The sequence below is a fragment of the Chaetodon trifascialis genome, chromosome 11 (assembly GCF_039877785.1).
Source record: "Chaetodon trifascialis isolate fChaTrf1 chromosome 11, fChaTrf1.hap1, whole genome shotgun sequence".
NCBI lineage: Eukaryota > Metazoa > Chordata > Actinopteri > Chaetodontiformes > Chaetodontidae > Chaetodon > Chaetodon trifascialis.
Genome location: NC_092066.1, coordinates 8,189,707 through 8,207,165, shown reverse-complemented (window position 1 = coordinate 8,207,165; position 17,459 = coordinate 8,189,707). Strand labels below are relative to the sequence as shown.

The 17,459-nt window shown below is 39.7% G+C and overlaps 1 protein-coding gene across 3 annotated transcripts in view; it reads right to left on the bottom strand.

Moving 5' to 3' along the window:
• Nucleotides 1-2,107: 2,107 nt before the first annotated feature.
• The window catches only part of LOC139339437 (RNA-binding Raly-like protein), a 40,317-nt gene continuing 24,965 nt past the window's right edge, over nt 2,108-17,459 (bottom strand). For all 3 annotated transcript variants that reach the window (XM_070975054.1, XM_070975055.1, XM_070975056.1), the window contains 7 exons: nt 10,103-10,178; nt 9,244-9,291; nt 8,275-8,465; nt 6,379-6,492; nt 5,976-6,133; nt 3,645-3,682; nt 2,108-2,889 (listed from right to left, as the gene is read on the bottom strand). In XM_070975054.1, coding sequence (XP_070831155.1) covers nt 3,650-3,682; nt 5,976-6,133; nt 6,379-6,492; nt 8,275-8,465; nt 9,244-9,291; nt 10,103-10,178 — 620 coding nt within the window. In that variant the 3' untranslated portion in view covers nt 2,108-2,889; nt 3,645-3,649. The remainder of the gene's footprint in view (nt 2,890-3,644; nt 3,683-5,975; nt 6,134-6,378; nt 6,493-8,274; nt 8,466-9,243; nt 9,292-10,102; nt 10,179-17,459) is intronic.

The following is a 17,459-nucleotide window of genomic DNA, read 5'->3' as shown; positions in this document are numbered from 1 at the left end:
CACCTTTCCTTTACCTAACAAATTTTTAAGTGTTTTAAAGCATTATGCACATGAGTTAATGTGTGACAAACTGTATCTTGTCTGTGAATGGAAAAATAAAACAAAATTTGGGGTATCATTAGAGTCAAAGTAAAATGTACCAGTTCCTGGAGAACAAAGAGTTAGAAGAACATAAAGCTGATGACTGAAGACTTTGCAATTTGGGAATTATTCATAGGGCAATACATTAAATATAAACGGTTCCCTTTTATGCTCGCTTTCCCGAAGATATAATTCATACAACTTCCTAAATTAGCTCTGCCTTTGACTTATAGGCCTGTGAAACAATGCTTACTGCTAGTTGTGCATCCTTGCTCAACTATGGCTAATCACAGATGTATTAGAAAGATCCTGACCCCTATTATACTCATAATTCCTCCAGCAGCTACGGGCCAGTGATTGATTTAGTTCATCACACACTGAACATTGTCCATATTAGAGGAGCTCCATGACTGATCATTGTAGTCACTGGCGGCTGGCCAGTGAAGATAGAACCAATTATATCTGCAACCCAGCCAATGGCCCTCCTTAACCTGTGAAAATGATGATCTGGTGCTAATGAAGTGAGTGAATTAGAAATGCCATCTGCCTCACCACCACTTATCTCTCATAGGCTGTAGATTTCAAGGGCATTGTGTTTAAAAAAAAAAAAATAGATGAATATTCTCAAAGCCAATTAGAGAACAGGACTAATGTATAGCAATGCTATTATTAGACTGGAGTAGAGAATGTGTACATTTAGCATCATTCTGTGCCTTTATTTTCACATTGCTGCTCCCAGTTCTTTTGAAGAATGTTTTGAGGGTGGAGGGAAACGTTACACAGAAGTACACTTTAGTTTGAGTTCGGCATCGAATTTTGTAATGTTATTTCTGAAGTTATACGAAGTTAGCAAGATAAAGTTGCATTATGATGTTGTTCTTCGGCATAGAAGGGCTTTGGGCTAAAGACGAATATCAGCATGTTAACACATGTTTACCGTGTTTAGCATGGTAGTTTAGCTTGTTAGCATGCAACATCTGCTAGAACAAAATGCATAGTAGAGCTGAGGTTGGTGGATATGTATTTAGTTTTGCAGATACTTGGTCATAAACCAAAGCAGCCAATTAGACAAATGTTGACCTGATGATGGTGCAGAATAAAAAGAGATTATCACCCTTTGTCATCATGTAAGTGTGCAATGCTGAATAATGTTACACTAACAAATACCATTAAATTACCATTACTCATGCAGTAACATGTAAGCAGCATTATACTTTTGGTTGCAACTAATGATAAATTCATTATGGATTAATCTGTTGATTATTTGCACTGTTAAATTGATAATTTACTTGGTTTGTAAAACTCCAGGAAATAGTGAGAAATGATATCACAATTACACAGAGCCCAAAGTGACCTTCACACTGCTTGTCTGATAAAATCATGACAATAATTACACAGGAAAAGCAGGAAAGATAAGATTAGATGAGACTTTATTGATCCCACACTGGGGAAATTAAGTACAAATGTGCAGAGCTGCTGTAACTAGCTGCCAGTCGTGCGGAGCCATCTTGACATATGGCGCATGTATATCTTGCCAGATATATATATGAAGTGCCATGGCAAGATTATACTCCTGTAAAATACTTAATCTTAAACTTGTACTTAAGTACAGTATTTAGCAAAAGTACTTCATGGCAGTCCCTCCAATCACGTTTGAGACATTTCTCTCAAAACTACCAATGTGAACCTCATGGTGGCACAAAATGAGTCGGAGAATCCTCTAGGATCAATCCATGAATGTATGAACAGTCTGGACCACAGAGGTGTCAGACCGACGTTTCCACCCCTGGAGCCTGGTGCTAAAATGCTTCGAGGCTGGAAGAGAAAGTTAACTTTAAGTTTAATTTGGTATCAAGTTTCCACGGCTGCCTCTCATGTCATACAAGGTTAATTAAAAAAATAGTTGAAGTTGTGCTGCAAGACTAAACTGAAAATAAAGTTTTTGTACGAAGTAGGAGGCCCCCACAGGAACACGATGAGCATTGTTTTTTCAGTTGTTTGTTTAAATGAAAGACAAAACACTTTTTGTGGGAGGAACAGGTTTATTTCAAAAACTGATATCATCCATAGCTGTACAACAGATGCAATGAATACAAATAATCCATAATAACCACAGTTTTAACATGCTGATAGTAAAAAATAGTCATCTTTTGTTTCCAGTGAACAGAATGTAAACAAAATTCAAAATGCATCTCATCATGTACAACAAATGACAAACATGGTATGCTTACAATACTGTGTGGAGCCTTTGTCAACATATTACATACTGTACATTTCAGCCCAATGTACCAATAAAGCAAATCACATAATAATCAAGTGTCAAAGAAAACGTGTTCCTCGTACATTCATATTTAGCTCTCTGCCAACGTCCTGGCTTCAACGCACAGAAACAGAACAAACACATCTGCGGTACAACAAAAGGAGGGCGTTTCATGGTTCGTCTGATTGATCACGTAACTGTATCTTTATGCACAATACAGATCATAATATATTAAGCACACGATATATTGTCCATATTTTTCAGAGAGGCAATCAGTTTGAAGGGAAATTATTGATTGCTCTTTGCAGTTGATCTTGCAGTAGTCTGGAGAATATTCATAACCAGCATTTTGATGAGGTACAGATCAGGAGAGTCATGTTCTAATGAGGCAAACAAGCAACAAACAGGGCTGAAAAAACTCTCCCTCTGCTGTCAGACACGTCATTGCTTTCCTTTATTTTCAAATGCACCTTCTTGATCAACAGGGTTTTGCTGGTACAGTATCTGTTCTCCCATCTTCTGGTACTGTAGGCCTCCTTTTCCCCCAACTTGAAAAAAACAACAGACAGACTGCAGTGAAAATTGATTATTATTGCCAGACTGTCAGACAGACAGTAAACTTATGGAGAAAATGTGGCTACATTTTTAGGCGCTTTATCTACTGTCCTGTGAGGAGGGTGGACAAACAGAGGAGGCATCGGGGCTGTGACTAACGTTCCTGATATTACCTGCAACCACTGAGATATCCACCAAACAGTTCATTAGGCCATCATCTTAACGATCTATCATGTTCAGGGCGGCTGAAAAAGATTTCCGTTATCGGGCACTTGAGGACAGCGGGGAGGAAATGTCAGCCAAGAGGCAAATTAAATCTCACAGCTATTTGTCCATACAAAGAAAATCAGGGGATTTAAATGCCGTTTGATGGAAAGTGCGGATGAGACGGAGTCCTATCTCTGCGGCTGTTCAGACAGTCATCAGTGATAACTGCAGAGAAGCTGCCTTCCCTTTCCTTGCCTCCACTCCCAGACGGAGAGAATGACAGACCATTTAGAAGAGCAGTGTTACTCTCTCTCTCTCTCTCTGCTTAAAAGTAGAAAAACAAGCCTGAGATATTTTGAGTCACTGTTGCCGCTGAATACAAGCTGTTGGACACTGAAAAGGGATCCTGTGCATATGCTGCCTGGGTCTATGTTCAACTTCTATTCACAAAATGAAATGTCAGACAGTAAATTGTACAGTGGTTGTTCTGTGCTCGTATCATAAAGACTTATGCCCTTTCAAGCAGAGATTAAATACTGACCTTACTCAGTTGTCAATGTCCGATATGTGGTTTTCTATCTGTAATTAAGAGGGAAAAAAATAATAAATCACAGCCATGACATCAATATGAATGAGATAACTGCCCAGCAAGATTGAGCTCCTTTTCAAGTCCTAATCTTTTTAAATGAAACTATGAATTTGTGTTTTTATCAACTTGTAGGTTGTTTAAAATGTCACATTGATGGCTTTTTCATGAATAAAAGAACTGCTTTTAATGGCACAAGAAACTGGTTTTCATATTTTTCCCCAACAAAGGACACAAAAGTCAATGCAGACATATAGAAACACTCAAAGACAGAAACATCTCGCATCTCGATCCAACAGACGATTAGAAAATGTAAAGAGAGGGCTGGTTATTGAAGCAAAAGCTGTTCATAGCATTGAGTATGAATAAGTGAGCTTGTGACTGAGAGTCTCAGACAGGAAAGTTGGAAAGTATTGATAGATGGACTGTTCACTGGATCTGCTCACTGTAGGAAAAATACAGAACATCACCAGCTTCATCTTTTAAAGCGAGGCAGTTTATTTAACACCGATGTACTGAACAATGTTTTGTTCCACGGGAAAAAAGGTTCAAATGTGTTTTTATACACCAAACTAAGGTTTCAGGGGAAAAAAATATTGTTTCGTTATCTGTACCAGAAGGGATGGCGTTTTATTTTACGAGTTTGTAATTTCCTGCTAATTTCTGAGAAGAGATTTCCTGGAAAGAACTTTGTCATTAAAAATCTCATTGAAATGACTGTTGCATGTAAACCCATGTGCATACAATATTCATTTATTATTCGTTCATCATTGAAAATTTTACTCTTCATACATGTTGAATTGCCTGCTTGCACACAAATTTCACATTTTTTAATGTTCAGATGACCTGGTGCACCCAGATGAAAAAACTTTGGAATTAATTAATTGGAAATGTACCAACCGAACACTTTGTTTCCTCTATAATGAGAACCTCATTACACAGTTCTTTCCGGCAAACATTCTAGGAAATTATTTTGAAATTACAGACTATAAAAAAGTGTTACCCCTGGAGGCATTTCATTTGCTGGCCCTACTAATAGAACTGACATAGCTGTTGATCGTGTATTTAGTCTATTGAAGTGAGAAATGTAGTTCACGCTGGGCCACAACGTATACTTTAAAGTAGGAGTTTGAAATTTTTTGGTAATACACTTACTTGCTTTGTTGTTAGGAGTTAGATGAGAAGATTGATACCACTCTCAGATCTGTAGCATACTGTATATATGAAGCAGCTGGTTAGCTTATGTTAGCATAAAGACTGGGAACAGGGACAAGCAGCCTGGCTCTGTGCAAATGTAAATAATAATAATAATAATAATCTTTATTGTATAGCTCCTTTCATACAAGAAATGCAGCTCAAAGAGCTTCACATAAAGAGAAGACACAGAATGAAGATAAAAATAGGAATGGAAAATTTACGGAAAGTAAGATGAAGAATAAACCCGCTTGATACCCCAAAACAGAGGTCATGTTTCTCAGACATGTGACTCTCTTTGATGTATGTTTTAAACCAGTTTAACTCTGAAAGACCAACCAACTGTTCAGACGCTTAACAGATCATGGGTAATCACATCACACACTGCACTCTGGTCTAACAGGACAAGAACCTTAGAGCCTTATTTTAATCAGAATTAAGCCTGAGGTCATTAATTACATTACTTAGAGCAGTTTCAGTGCTCTGCTGTGTTCTAAAAGCAATGTGCAAAGATATCTTATTTGCTTAATCCTTGCAAAGAATGAAGTCTAAAAAAACAACAATTAGCTGTTTTAAAAGGTGGTTTAATACCAGACTATTTCTTGGCTGGGACCAGCAACTTACTGGAGTCTCAACTGGTTGCCTGGCAACTGCTCAGAGACAAGAATTAGTCCAGCACTTAATCCTTCTGTTTCTGAACAGATGAAACAAACAAGATATAACGTCTTAATTAGTGGGCTTGAGAAGTGCTGGTGGGCAGATTTTGTTACATTTGGACAGGGTCAGGCTCTCTGTTTCCAGTCTCTGAGCTAAGCTAAGCTAACTTGATCTTAGCGGTAGCATCTTATTTACCGTACAGACATGTGAGTGGTATCAATATTCTCATGTAACTCTGCTAAAAAGCGAATAAGCGTAGCATCTTGTAAATGTTACACGTGCAGTGGATGTGCAGCTAATGTAACCAAACACACACCAAAGCAACTGAGCACACACCCTTCACACTAAGGTAGGTGTATTGTAGACTCATACAGACAGCAGAGGTCAGTTAGCACGCTCGCTGCTTGTTGAGACTATGAATGGCTACTTGCTCACCATATCGCTGGTGCCTTCATCTTCAAAGTCGTCTTCGGCGCCGTCCGTCATCTCCCCCGCCTCTACCTCGGCAGTCCCCTCCGCTTCCTCTCCACCGGAGTGGTCGGCCGCATCCCCATGGAGACAGTCGCACACCTCGTCTTGTTTCCTCTGCATATCTGGCAAAGGACAAGAAGAGACTGGCAGTTAACATCACAGCATAATAGATTTATTGAATTTATATCTTATTCTACTAATAGAACAATCTTTCATTCAGACAAGCCGCTCCATAAAGCTTTAATATTTTCTTTATCACTCCGCCCCGTGTGTGTCTTTCACTTCAGTACCTCGCGAGCACACTCTGTCTCGCCTCCTGTATATATGCATGCAGACAGGTCCTTTCCTCCCCTCTGTCAAATCTTACCGGCATCAGAGCGATGTTGCCTCTCTATCTTGTCCAGCCTTCCCAGCAGTGAGTCGATCTTGGTCTTGATCTGTGACAGCTCCTTTTTGATTGTTAGGAGCTGGTCTGTCTTCACTGTGAGCATATATTAAAGTAAAGTAAAAAGCATAGTTAATGTGATGTCTGACAAGGAGACAGACACAGTTACAACAGCCGCTGCTCCGACACATCTTGGTACAGCAGCTGAGGCACAATTAGTGAAAGGGCATAGGAACGGGAGGCAAAATTTCTGATATTTCACTGTACTGCAGAGTACAAGCAGTGCAAAATTTACTGTTTAACAATGACAAGAAAATTCCAGTTTCGTACAACCTGTGTCTTATTTTTGTAGTTTTGGAAATCATAGATTCACCAACTTGAAGGAGGAGTTTTTTGAAATGTACATATTCACTTTCTGGGTGAGAGTGAGATCCTGAAGGTATATTTTGTGACCTGCAGCTAGACGCAGGCTAGCTGTTTTCCCCTGTTTCCAGTCTTAGTGCTAGGCTAAGCTAAACAGCTGCTGGCTGCAGCCATATATTTAACAGACACTTGATAATTATATCAATCATCTCATCTAACTCTTGGCAAGAAAGTGAATAAGCATATTTCCCTAAATGTCCTTTAAACCTGCATTGATTCATTTTTGGGCCACTTTGGGCAGAACAAGAAGGTGTAAACACCAAACTGAACAAATGGCAAATGTATTAGCGCATAGTTACTTATTTACACATCCAGCAGGTACAGAGTAACATTAGAATTCACTTGAAATCCTCCTAAGAAAAATATCTGTTTCTTTAACTGCTAAAATGCTTCACTGTGTTCACCAGGTAGTTACTGCCGTCACGTTGTCTGTCTGCCAGTCGATGCTGAGTAAGCAGTGTACAGCTGATTGTTAGAGCTTTTTTGCTGAAAGAAGCTGCAAACAATGTTATATGAGAGCAGTAAGAGTGAGCCACAACAGTAAAGTTGCAGGCCATGAAACCAGATCAAGAGCAGAGAGCTGAGGGAAAGGTGATAATCATCTGTGGGCTCATCACTACGAGCAGCACCTTTTACATTACACAGTCAGTTGATCCATTGTTCACATAAAAATATTGATGAGTGTGGCTTTAATTGCTGAGCTGTGGGAACACTAAAAACAAGCCAAACATACGCAGTCAGAACAGACTGGTTTTAACAAATAAGGCAAACTTATTTGGAGGATAATAAAAAGGCAGACAGAAAAATTATTACCCAAATTCTCTGCAGTGAACATCCATCCAGTTTGCAGACTTTCAAATTCTCCTGTGCAATAAGGGATTATTACCACCATTTCAGATAACACACTTACTGTTTTACCTCCAAATAAAGCCATTTAGATATTTACAGATGTTTGCAGGCAGCTGGCAGCTGATTTTGTTACAATGCAGATGGGAAAGATGTTTACAACCTGTCTAAGCTAAAACAATTAGTTAATTAATTGATCAATAGAAAAGTAATCAGCATCACCTGAGACATGTTTCAAGAGAAAAAAAATGTCAGAATTAACTTGCTCCAGATTCTTAAATGTGAAGATTTAATACTTTTCTTTGACTTGCATGACTGTAACCAAATTTGGGGGAATGCCAAAACACACTGTTACCTCCTGCTCAGTGGACCTGTGATGGGTGTTTTTCACTATTTTGACAGACCAAATGATTAATCAGTTTACCGAGAACGTAATCAGCAGATAAATCATTGTGATGTGTAACCACTTGCGTTTTCTTGCCTTGGTATTGCAGCGATATTTCCAGCATTTACAATTTTATAAAAACCGACATCTACAAAAACAAGACCCACGTTGTAATAAATTTTCCTCCAAATGAAAGTGACTTACAGGAACAAAAAGGGACATACGTTTAGGGGCTGCGATGGAAGAGCTGACATTGAGCGCTCGGGAAGAGGAAGAGGAGGAGGAGGAGGAAGAACACGCCCTGACTGGAAAGGAGGATTTGGCTCTGCGTGTGGACGGGACAACTAGCCGCGATCGCTTGATGGGGATCACGGCCCGAGTCGGGGGCACGACGCGACCGTGATACTCAAAGAGTCTGAAGACACATGAAAAATAAAGTTGCAGCAATCTTGCAGAAATAGAAATGTACAGAGGTATTACAGTGCAGAAAAAACATATTTTAAACAGCAGGAAGAGGCATTTCTGGATTTATTATTGGTATTGAACACTAAAGTGTTTTTTTTCTCCCCCCAAGAGTGACTCCTGCAGCCCCTGGATGTTGTTATTCGGGCAACAAAAAGCCTTTACAAAGCACCTAATACACATACTGCAAAAGAGTTTTGAAAGATAGTGGTACATATTGAACAACACCACAGCCATTCAATCAAATCCTGTCCCCCATTGCCTATGACATACCAAATTGCCAAAATAGCAATAATGACTCAAAGCTGAAGGATTCAACTCTCAGGGATATTGCAAAGTAGAGGAAGTAAACAAACCAATGAAAATGTCAGAGGGAAGATACATTCTCTGCCTTGCCAGCGCAAATGACCAGCCGGGGGACTATCTGACATTCTGTACTCGTCTTTGCGGATAAAAGCATCATTAGTAAGCCCAACGGAGAGGAATAAAAACCTCCCCAATATGACATTCATTATGCCTATGATAATGTAGTTACTTTGCCTAAGATGGAAATGGGGCTATTCTGCTCAGAACTCATCTTTATCTAAGTAGTTGACTTGGAAATGGGGAGAAAGGAGGGTGTACCATGAGGGGCAAAATATCAGGAGAAAAGGGACTTAAAAAACAGAAAGTTAAAAAAGGACAGACATAGCACAGCCAGACTAGGCCACTGGATTGTCTTTTTAACATACCTGCTGTAGAAATCGTCTCTGTAGTAGTCATAGTCAAACTCGTAGCCACTGTGAAGATAAAAGAGATTTTTTAAAATGTTTCTGTGTTAAATGTGTGGGAAGAAGCAAAATCCTGACACAAGATGCTAACAGGCAAGATTTAGCGGAAATGAAACATGACATGCAGCCTACATGTTCTCCAAACAGAATAATTTGTTCAGTGCTTTCATGAAGACAAAATTTCAACAGTTTAGGAAAAACACTTATTCAATTTCAAGAGTTAGAGGACAAGAACAATGTCAATGTCTGTAACATAAATATATACGACTAGCAATCAGTTCGCTAAACAACTGCTGACTGCAGCTTCATATTTGCCGTACAGACATGAGATTGGTATCAGTCCTCTCATCTAATTCTGTCAGAATACAATATATTGTAACATGTTCATTAGTGCTTCAGAGGTGGATTTTGCTACACAGCCAGGTTTTCTGTTTCCCTGTTTTTAGTCTTTATGCTAAGCTGACCACCTCCAGGCTCAAGCTTCATATTTGGTGCACAAATATAAGACTAGTATTGATTATTTCATCTAACCAAGAAAGCAACTGAGCAAATTTCCAAAAATGTTAAATTATTCTATTTAGTTCTAATAAACAGCTATTTTCTATAGTTTTTCTTTGCTTGTGTGTAAGAGCACCAGACAAAAATGGGGCACTGATAGCACAGGTAGGGAATTAACGGCTCCTCCAGAAGTACCGGCCTGACAGCGAGGTTCATGAACATATAATTTACAGGCAGATGAATGTAAGAACAGCGGGAAATGTAGGTCAGTGAAGCACTATCCGACTGATACAGCAAAATAAGACACACGTCTCACACAGACCTGTAGAGGGATGACAGAGGCCTCTTGGAGCCCATCTTTGGCCTGTATGGTTTTGGCTCTCCTGCCATGTTGATATCTGCAAACAGAATAAAAATAAAATGCCATTATACAATACAGTGGCAGCTTATAATACACAGAAAACATTCTGAATATATTTTAATATGAGAGGCTGCAGCTGCAATAAAATTTGGTGTAAAATGTGAGAAAAATAGTGTTTTTACACCTGAAAAAACTTATAACTGGAAGCTTTTAAAGCTTCAAAGATGTTTAGTTGTGACTAAATTACAACTGTAGTTTAAATTTGATCACAAGAGCAGAAATTACAGACATGCTACAGTATTTGTAACTGGAAGAAATAAAGTTTGGATAGGTATCAGGATTTGTTTGAATATAAGAATGCAAGCATAACAATAAGAAATACTTGCAAAGTGCTACTCAAAGAGTGCATCTATATTCAAATGAATCCTGCTATGACAGTCGAATGTTTTTGCTGCTGAACATCATTGTTTTTATTGTTACTGTAGAGCTGCAATGATGATTTTGACTCGGAAGTCATTTATCTTGCAAAATATTCACAACACACATTCTCTGGTTCAAGCGCCCCAGCGTGTCAGGATGCTGTTTGCTGGATTTCTGCATCTTATAGGATTCAAAATTGAATATCTTATGGTTTTGGACTATTGGTCAGACCATCTGGACTTGACCACCACCCATTTTTCAGCAGATTGAATAAACAGGAACAGGAAATAAACTCACTATCACTGGAGTTACATGCTTTTCAGACAAAAGTCACATGAAAAATAACACAGAGTAACTTTTGGTATCCTAACTTTGGGAGACGACTGACACCGCTAATTAGAGGATTTTCTTTTGAGGAGAGAAAGAGTGCAAGGTGAGATTAGAGGAAGGGCGCTGCTGACAAATGCTCGAGGGCTGATTCCTCTAAATCACTTCTCAGACACGGACACATCAGACAGACTTCATTCTGTCTGTCTCCTAAATTTCACCTCCTGGGTAACCTCGCAGATTTTTTTTCTTCTATTTTATAGACATGGATTTCATGTGGGAAAGTTTACCAACTTCGATCACACAAGGCTGAATCTTTGCAGGGATTCTGAGTCGACGTTTTAAGAAGCTGCCTTATAAACAACGCAACAAGAGGCATCAATTCTAACATTTACAGTACTACTGTACGTAACACACAAAGGCATAATATGCATCATACCAGCAGTTTCTCTGACTGCATCAACACTGTTTAGAAGTTATGCAGTTAAAAAAAAAACAAAACATGGTCAATATCAATCGAATCATGGCACCAAACAGATCTCATAAAAACAGGTTGACATTGGTGATTTCAATTATCCAAACAGCACTGAGGAAATTGCTTTCAACCCTAAGCTTTTCATGAATTACAATTTATGTAGCAGCTTTTCAGTGCAATATTAAAGCCATTTAACATTACTCTCCTTTAAAAACCATGAATTCCATGGCATTCATCACGATGCACAAAAGACACAAAGTCAATCTATGAAGCAGATTATAGAAATATACATATTCAGTGATTAGAGTCTGTACAATCTGTTCTGTCGCGGTCTTACTTAACACTGGACCTTTTTTATGCCAGACAGAAAATCGTTATCTATTTTGTTATTAGAGCTGTAATGAAGTTCACTGTCACTGAAGATGAACAAAAGCGACAAAGCTGTAACACACAGAGGTTTGTGTTACGGCATCATGAGGCAAAGATACGGCATCAAGTTTATACTCTAAAAACAACAGGGAGCTCGTCCTGCTGGTCTAACCTGCTTATCTGCACAGCTGCTGCTCCAGCTGCAGCTCACAGACACATCTCATGGAGGCTGTTAAGGCACTTAGGCTGCTCCTTGTCTGAGTCATATGTCAGTCTCTTCTGAAAACACATGCATGGTACACATATTTTCAAATACAGTGTGACTTACACTTCCCAAGGATATCATTAAGTTTGATGTCCATTGCGGAATCATAGAAAAAAAGACACTCATAGCTGCAGATCTTGCCTGGGAATCGTAACATTTTTAGGTTTTCTTCAGTGTCCAAGTTATCCATTGACAGCCATCTGTACATCCATGGGTGTACAGCAAAAACGAACTGCCAATGGCTAATTTGGCATAACTGAGAGGGTGTCTGAGAGTCTGCCCCACAGTGACAGACTTTAAAAACCCCTGCTGCAACATACACTTGAACAAGGTTTACTTTAATAAATTAATATATTTTTTTGGTTATATTATCAAGTTGTAAAGTGGAAAAAAAAAAACCTCAAATGTAAGAAGCTCCTTTATTTACTATTGTTTTTGACTCAAGGAGAACATTATTTTAGATTCTGGTAACTTGGACTGGGCAGGAACTGATTAATCTACTGATGGAAAGTCTGCAGATGATTTCTTACTGAAACTATTTGTTCATTGGAGCCTAAAAGAAGTTTGTGTTGTCCAAGCACCTACAGTTCAGGGTTCTGTGCGATGAGACTAACCAGGCGAATTAAGGTAGAAAGCACTGATTAATTTAGTGATTTCACTCAAAGAGACGTAGATAAAGACGAGGAGAGAGGCTGAAAACTTTTTAATGGTTTTAAGGGCTTTGAGACAACTGAGACATTGATTGTGCAAAAAAGGGTAACAAATCAATGTTTGGACAGTGTTCTTCTTTGTTCATTTAGTAAAAAGATGAGAAAAAAAAATGCATTAGCTGACTACTGTGACTCATCTGTACACACCACATGACACTTGTCATGACTGACAGCCAATTCTACCTGCCAAGAGCCCTTCTGCACTAAACCAGGCTGGTATCACTGCCTTTAGTCTGACTGCTTGTTGTCGCTGCTTCTGCTCAAACTCAGCTCAATCAGCCTTGAGTGCTGCTCAAGGTCATACACAAAAACACAAATATCAAACACACCCTTCCCACATACACACACACACAGGAGAGATCCCTGTCTGAGTGAGTCACTCTTGACAGCTTCAACAAGTTGCACAGATAAAACATCAGTTTTGCATCAACTGCCTTGGGGATCATGCAGCAGCAAATGTCATGACAGGAGCTGAGGTAAAGTCATTTTGCTGAAAGCGCTGCAGTCTTTGTCTTTCTTCCCCCTACTGGCAGAGATGGTAATGAAATCCCAGGCTGCAATGTTAATGCGCTGAGCTTATGAATTAAAGAATGCAAGATATCTCAGACGACAGTATACAAGATCTCTGCTTTCTTTCTGTTTTCCTCTGGCACATCTTTTCTCTCATATATTCACACACACACACACACACACACACACACACACACACACACACACACACACACACACACACACACACACACACACACACACACACACACACACACACACACACACACACTCCAGCAGCTGCACCTGTGCCTGGATCTTCACATTGTGGGCAGATTAACCATGGTGCTGTGCTGGAGTCCGTCGCTCTCTCTTTCTCCTCATTTCCCTCCTTGCTCTCCCTAATGGACTAATGGATTGGGGGTGTATCGGTAGCTCTCAGGTGCACAGGGGCAGCTGTATCATTATCATTAGGCTCAAGGAAGATGTGAGGAATGGTTCACATTGTGAAGCGTGCTCTCCTCTGGTCCCCCGCTGTGGTCATTAAAGAGAGAGCAAGGCACTAAAAAGCACTCTAAAACGAATGCCGCCACCTCACAGCACCTCCACCCTCCACACCCCCGACAGACACACACTGAGCCTCTGATTAATTACAGTCATTATACTAATCATATACAAAAAAAATGGAGCAAATGTGTGTTTGTGTGTGTCACTGACTTGTTTGCACATGTAGCCATAAAAAGGTTGAGGCTGGAGATAGAGGAGATGGAGACTGTGTTGCTAAGCAATAGCCAGTTAGGACTTGATTGATACTGTAAACTGTATGCAGCATCACATTGAGGGGGAATATAAAAAGTTACTTTATGCTATAGTGGTTATTGGCGAGTTGGCCGCAGCAAAATAACACACAGATAAATTCACAGACTGAAAACAAAGTCAGACACTGATGCTGTGAAGCCACTGGCCACCCTCTCGACTCATGAGAGGCGACGCTCTTCTTCTTCATTGGTAAAATGTTGAATGTACTGCACTTAACACCTGACCATCCAGAGCATTCTAAAACACATTTAATGCAAGAGCAGCTCTTGAAGCTCAATCTCTTGAATCTGTTTTCAGTTGACACAGAGTTAATAAAGAATACAGCTTACTAGCTATTGTCTTAGCATGCTAACATGCTACACAATTTCAGTTTTGCACTGAAGAGGTGATTACAGAAAGCAAATATAGTAAACATAAATAAGATAAATGATTGATGGATTGATTTATTTCATACAGTATAATGCTAATCTTAAGGCTGCGTTACATGATCTTTTTGGCCACTTGAGGGCAGCACAACAAACTGGAAACACAAAAATGACTTATCAGATTTTTAAGTTGTTAGCAAACAGTTGCTTATTTGCACATCCAGCACGCATGGACCAACATTAGCATTCATTCAGAATCATGCTTTTGTCTACCTGATAGATATAAGCCCAGTATTCATCATTTAGCTCTGTTTTGATCTCCACCAACTATATGGCTCTTTAGCTGCTAAAATGCTTCACAATTCCACTTTTACCAGCTAGTTGCTAACTTTGGTACTGAGCAGATAGCAAACAGTGGGTTTTTTAGGCTTAGAAATGATGTTGAGCAGAGTTTGAAAACCAAAACAATGAGCTGAAGGGGGAGGTGATCATTTTCTACTGATTCATCACTACCTCTTTCACATTACACTTAGACATTTGAATAGTTAATATGAAAACACTGATTAGTGCAGCTTTGAGGATGATAAGGATTTGAATTTTACGGTTAGGTTGAAGGTTTTCCATTCAAGTGAGTAAAATTTCATTTATGCAGGACGTGTCAGTTGCTTCACCGTAACAAAAAAGATGATGAAAAGCATGCCAATAAATATTTAAATCAAAGTCAGTCCACTGAGGATAAAGAGGTCTTGAGATTAGATTTCCAGAGATTCTACTGACTATATCATGTTACTAATCCTCATGGGAAAGATAATTTCTATTAATATTGCGATATTAATTTCAGCCATGTCATCCAGCCATGAGCAGGACTTTATATGCACGGCAAAACCTTGTCTAAACGCATTCAGAGGCACAGTTTTATTCAGTCTAAGTCACACACTCTGAGGTCAAAGGGGTGTTTTCACACTGTCTCTCCTCATCTGTGTACAAGATGAAAGCATCAATCTCAGGCTTTACAAGACTTCATTTTAACTGAGCGTCTCCTACGGCAAGGATCCGGCTGAGTTCAGTAACAGCTCATCCATCCACACTGGATCCTTCAAGAATACAACCATCACCACCTCAGGAGCCTCTGACACAGTTTGGGTTCATTCATATTAATGAAGCTAAATTACCTGCGAGTGTGTTGCTGTGCTACTGCATGCGTGTGTGTGTGTGTGTGTGTGAGTGTGTGTCTATTTTCGTTAGATACAGGATGGACTCCTCCTCTCCTCCCTTCAGCGTGCCCTTGAGCTCTTTGTCTTTGGAGGTGTGGACGTGTCATTACAGCTGGACAGGGTGCAGACAATGAGTCACAGCGCATGCACATACACACGCACACACATACACACAAATTTGAATTAGCCCACTGGGAAGAGCTTGGTTTAAAAAGGAAAAGGCAGCTAAATAACTGAATAGCCTTTGTGCTGCTTCCATTTAGCCAAACAGGCTGAATTGTAGTGTTGGAGCAATGTTCCTCTTGACTGGGATTATTCTCATGGGTAACAATGCATTTGAAGAGACTTTACAAAGCAATTGGGCCTTTTAAGGGCCTTTCTTTCTTCATGGCTCTTAGGAAATGAGTGGGAATAGTTGGCAAATAAGTGATTCATGTTAAAGTAGCTCTCTGTCAAATACGACACAAGAGGTAAATGACATGCTAATATAGGCGGTGAAAAGAAATGTGAGAATGCATTTCCTCCCTGAACTAATGCCTAAACGCACTCTTTGGCAGGCAGAGGATCACTCCTGGCACAAGAACAAACTCCATCACTGCTGTAACACGCATCCTGAGAGCAGGTGAGCGGTATTTGATTAAGAGATCATCCAGGCACCTGTGTGAATACAAATGTGCAACTAAGAGACATCCTGCGTGACAGCTGTCGCAGATTCAATCTACGCCATGTTCTCGCACTCTGTAAATCTGACAGGGGGGACTTGAATAATCTCCGATCTGGGCTCAGGGGCACAGGGAGCTTCGGCTTTTTATTACACCTGAGAGTGTGTTTCCTCAAGCTGGGCAGGATGGATGACAGGTTCAGAAAGTAGACGCTGGGAATGTGTGTGTGGGTATACGCACACGTGTACGCATTAGTGCGTGTGTGGACATGATGACCTTCTGTTCACATTATCTTGACATATTGTTCCTACTGCTGAGAATGCAACAGCAGACTGAATTATAGTAGTCGTAGATATATTGATTGCAATTACGGATACATTTTCATTAGTCTCACTAACAGTCAGACTTCAGAGACATGCTCTCTAATTCTTGACTATCTGAAGTAGAACTAATTTGCCATAAATTCTGAGTAAATTAAGACTTCTTTTCTGTGCTCAAACTAAAAAAAATGGCATTAACATCATCAATAAATGCTACATATTAGTTAGCATAAAATTCAACACAAATATAAATCTCAGACCTTCAGACCTGTATGCTGTGGCTCAGGACTAAGTCAGGCTTGGACACGTCAACTGAGGACGTCCTCACAGCCGTAATTTTCCAAAAGGTCACTGTGCTCTCTAAAAACTCTTTCCCTCCTCATTTCTTGCTCCACAACACTGTTAACAAACCACAATGTAGGAGCCATGTTTTCCATTTTTTTGTCATTTGGTGCCACTGGTGCTCTTAATTCAGAGTTAGCCTGGGTGGCTAACTTTTTAGCCTTTAAATGAGTCTGTCTTTTATTTTGAGTCTAACTTGCATCTGACTAGCCTGAGCCTAAATTAAGCCTGGGCTACGCTACAGTCCAGTTTTGTTAAACCAATGTTCACAGTTTCTTATCTATCATTGAATTTGCAGCCCTGTGCTGTTTTCAGTTTCACAATTGCCTCCAGTAAAAATCTCAAGTGTCGACAGCTGTCTTCAACTTGTAGGAAGTGTGTTTAGTTCACTACACCCACAATCACAAAGAGAGCAGAAGGCGTCTCAAAATAATCTTTTTAGGACATCCCTAATGCATCTGTAAATATCTCAGAGAACTGAGATTTCTCCACTTTAAAGAGCAAAGGGACCTTGTGTTGACATTATTTTGTCAATTGTTGA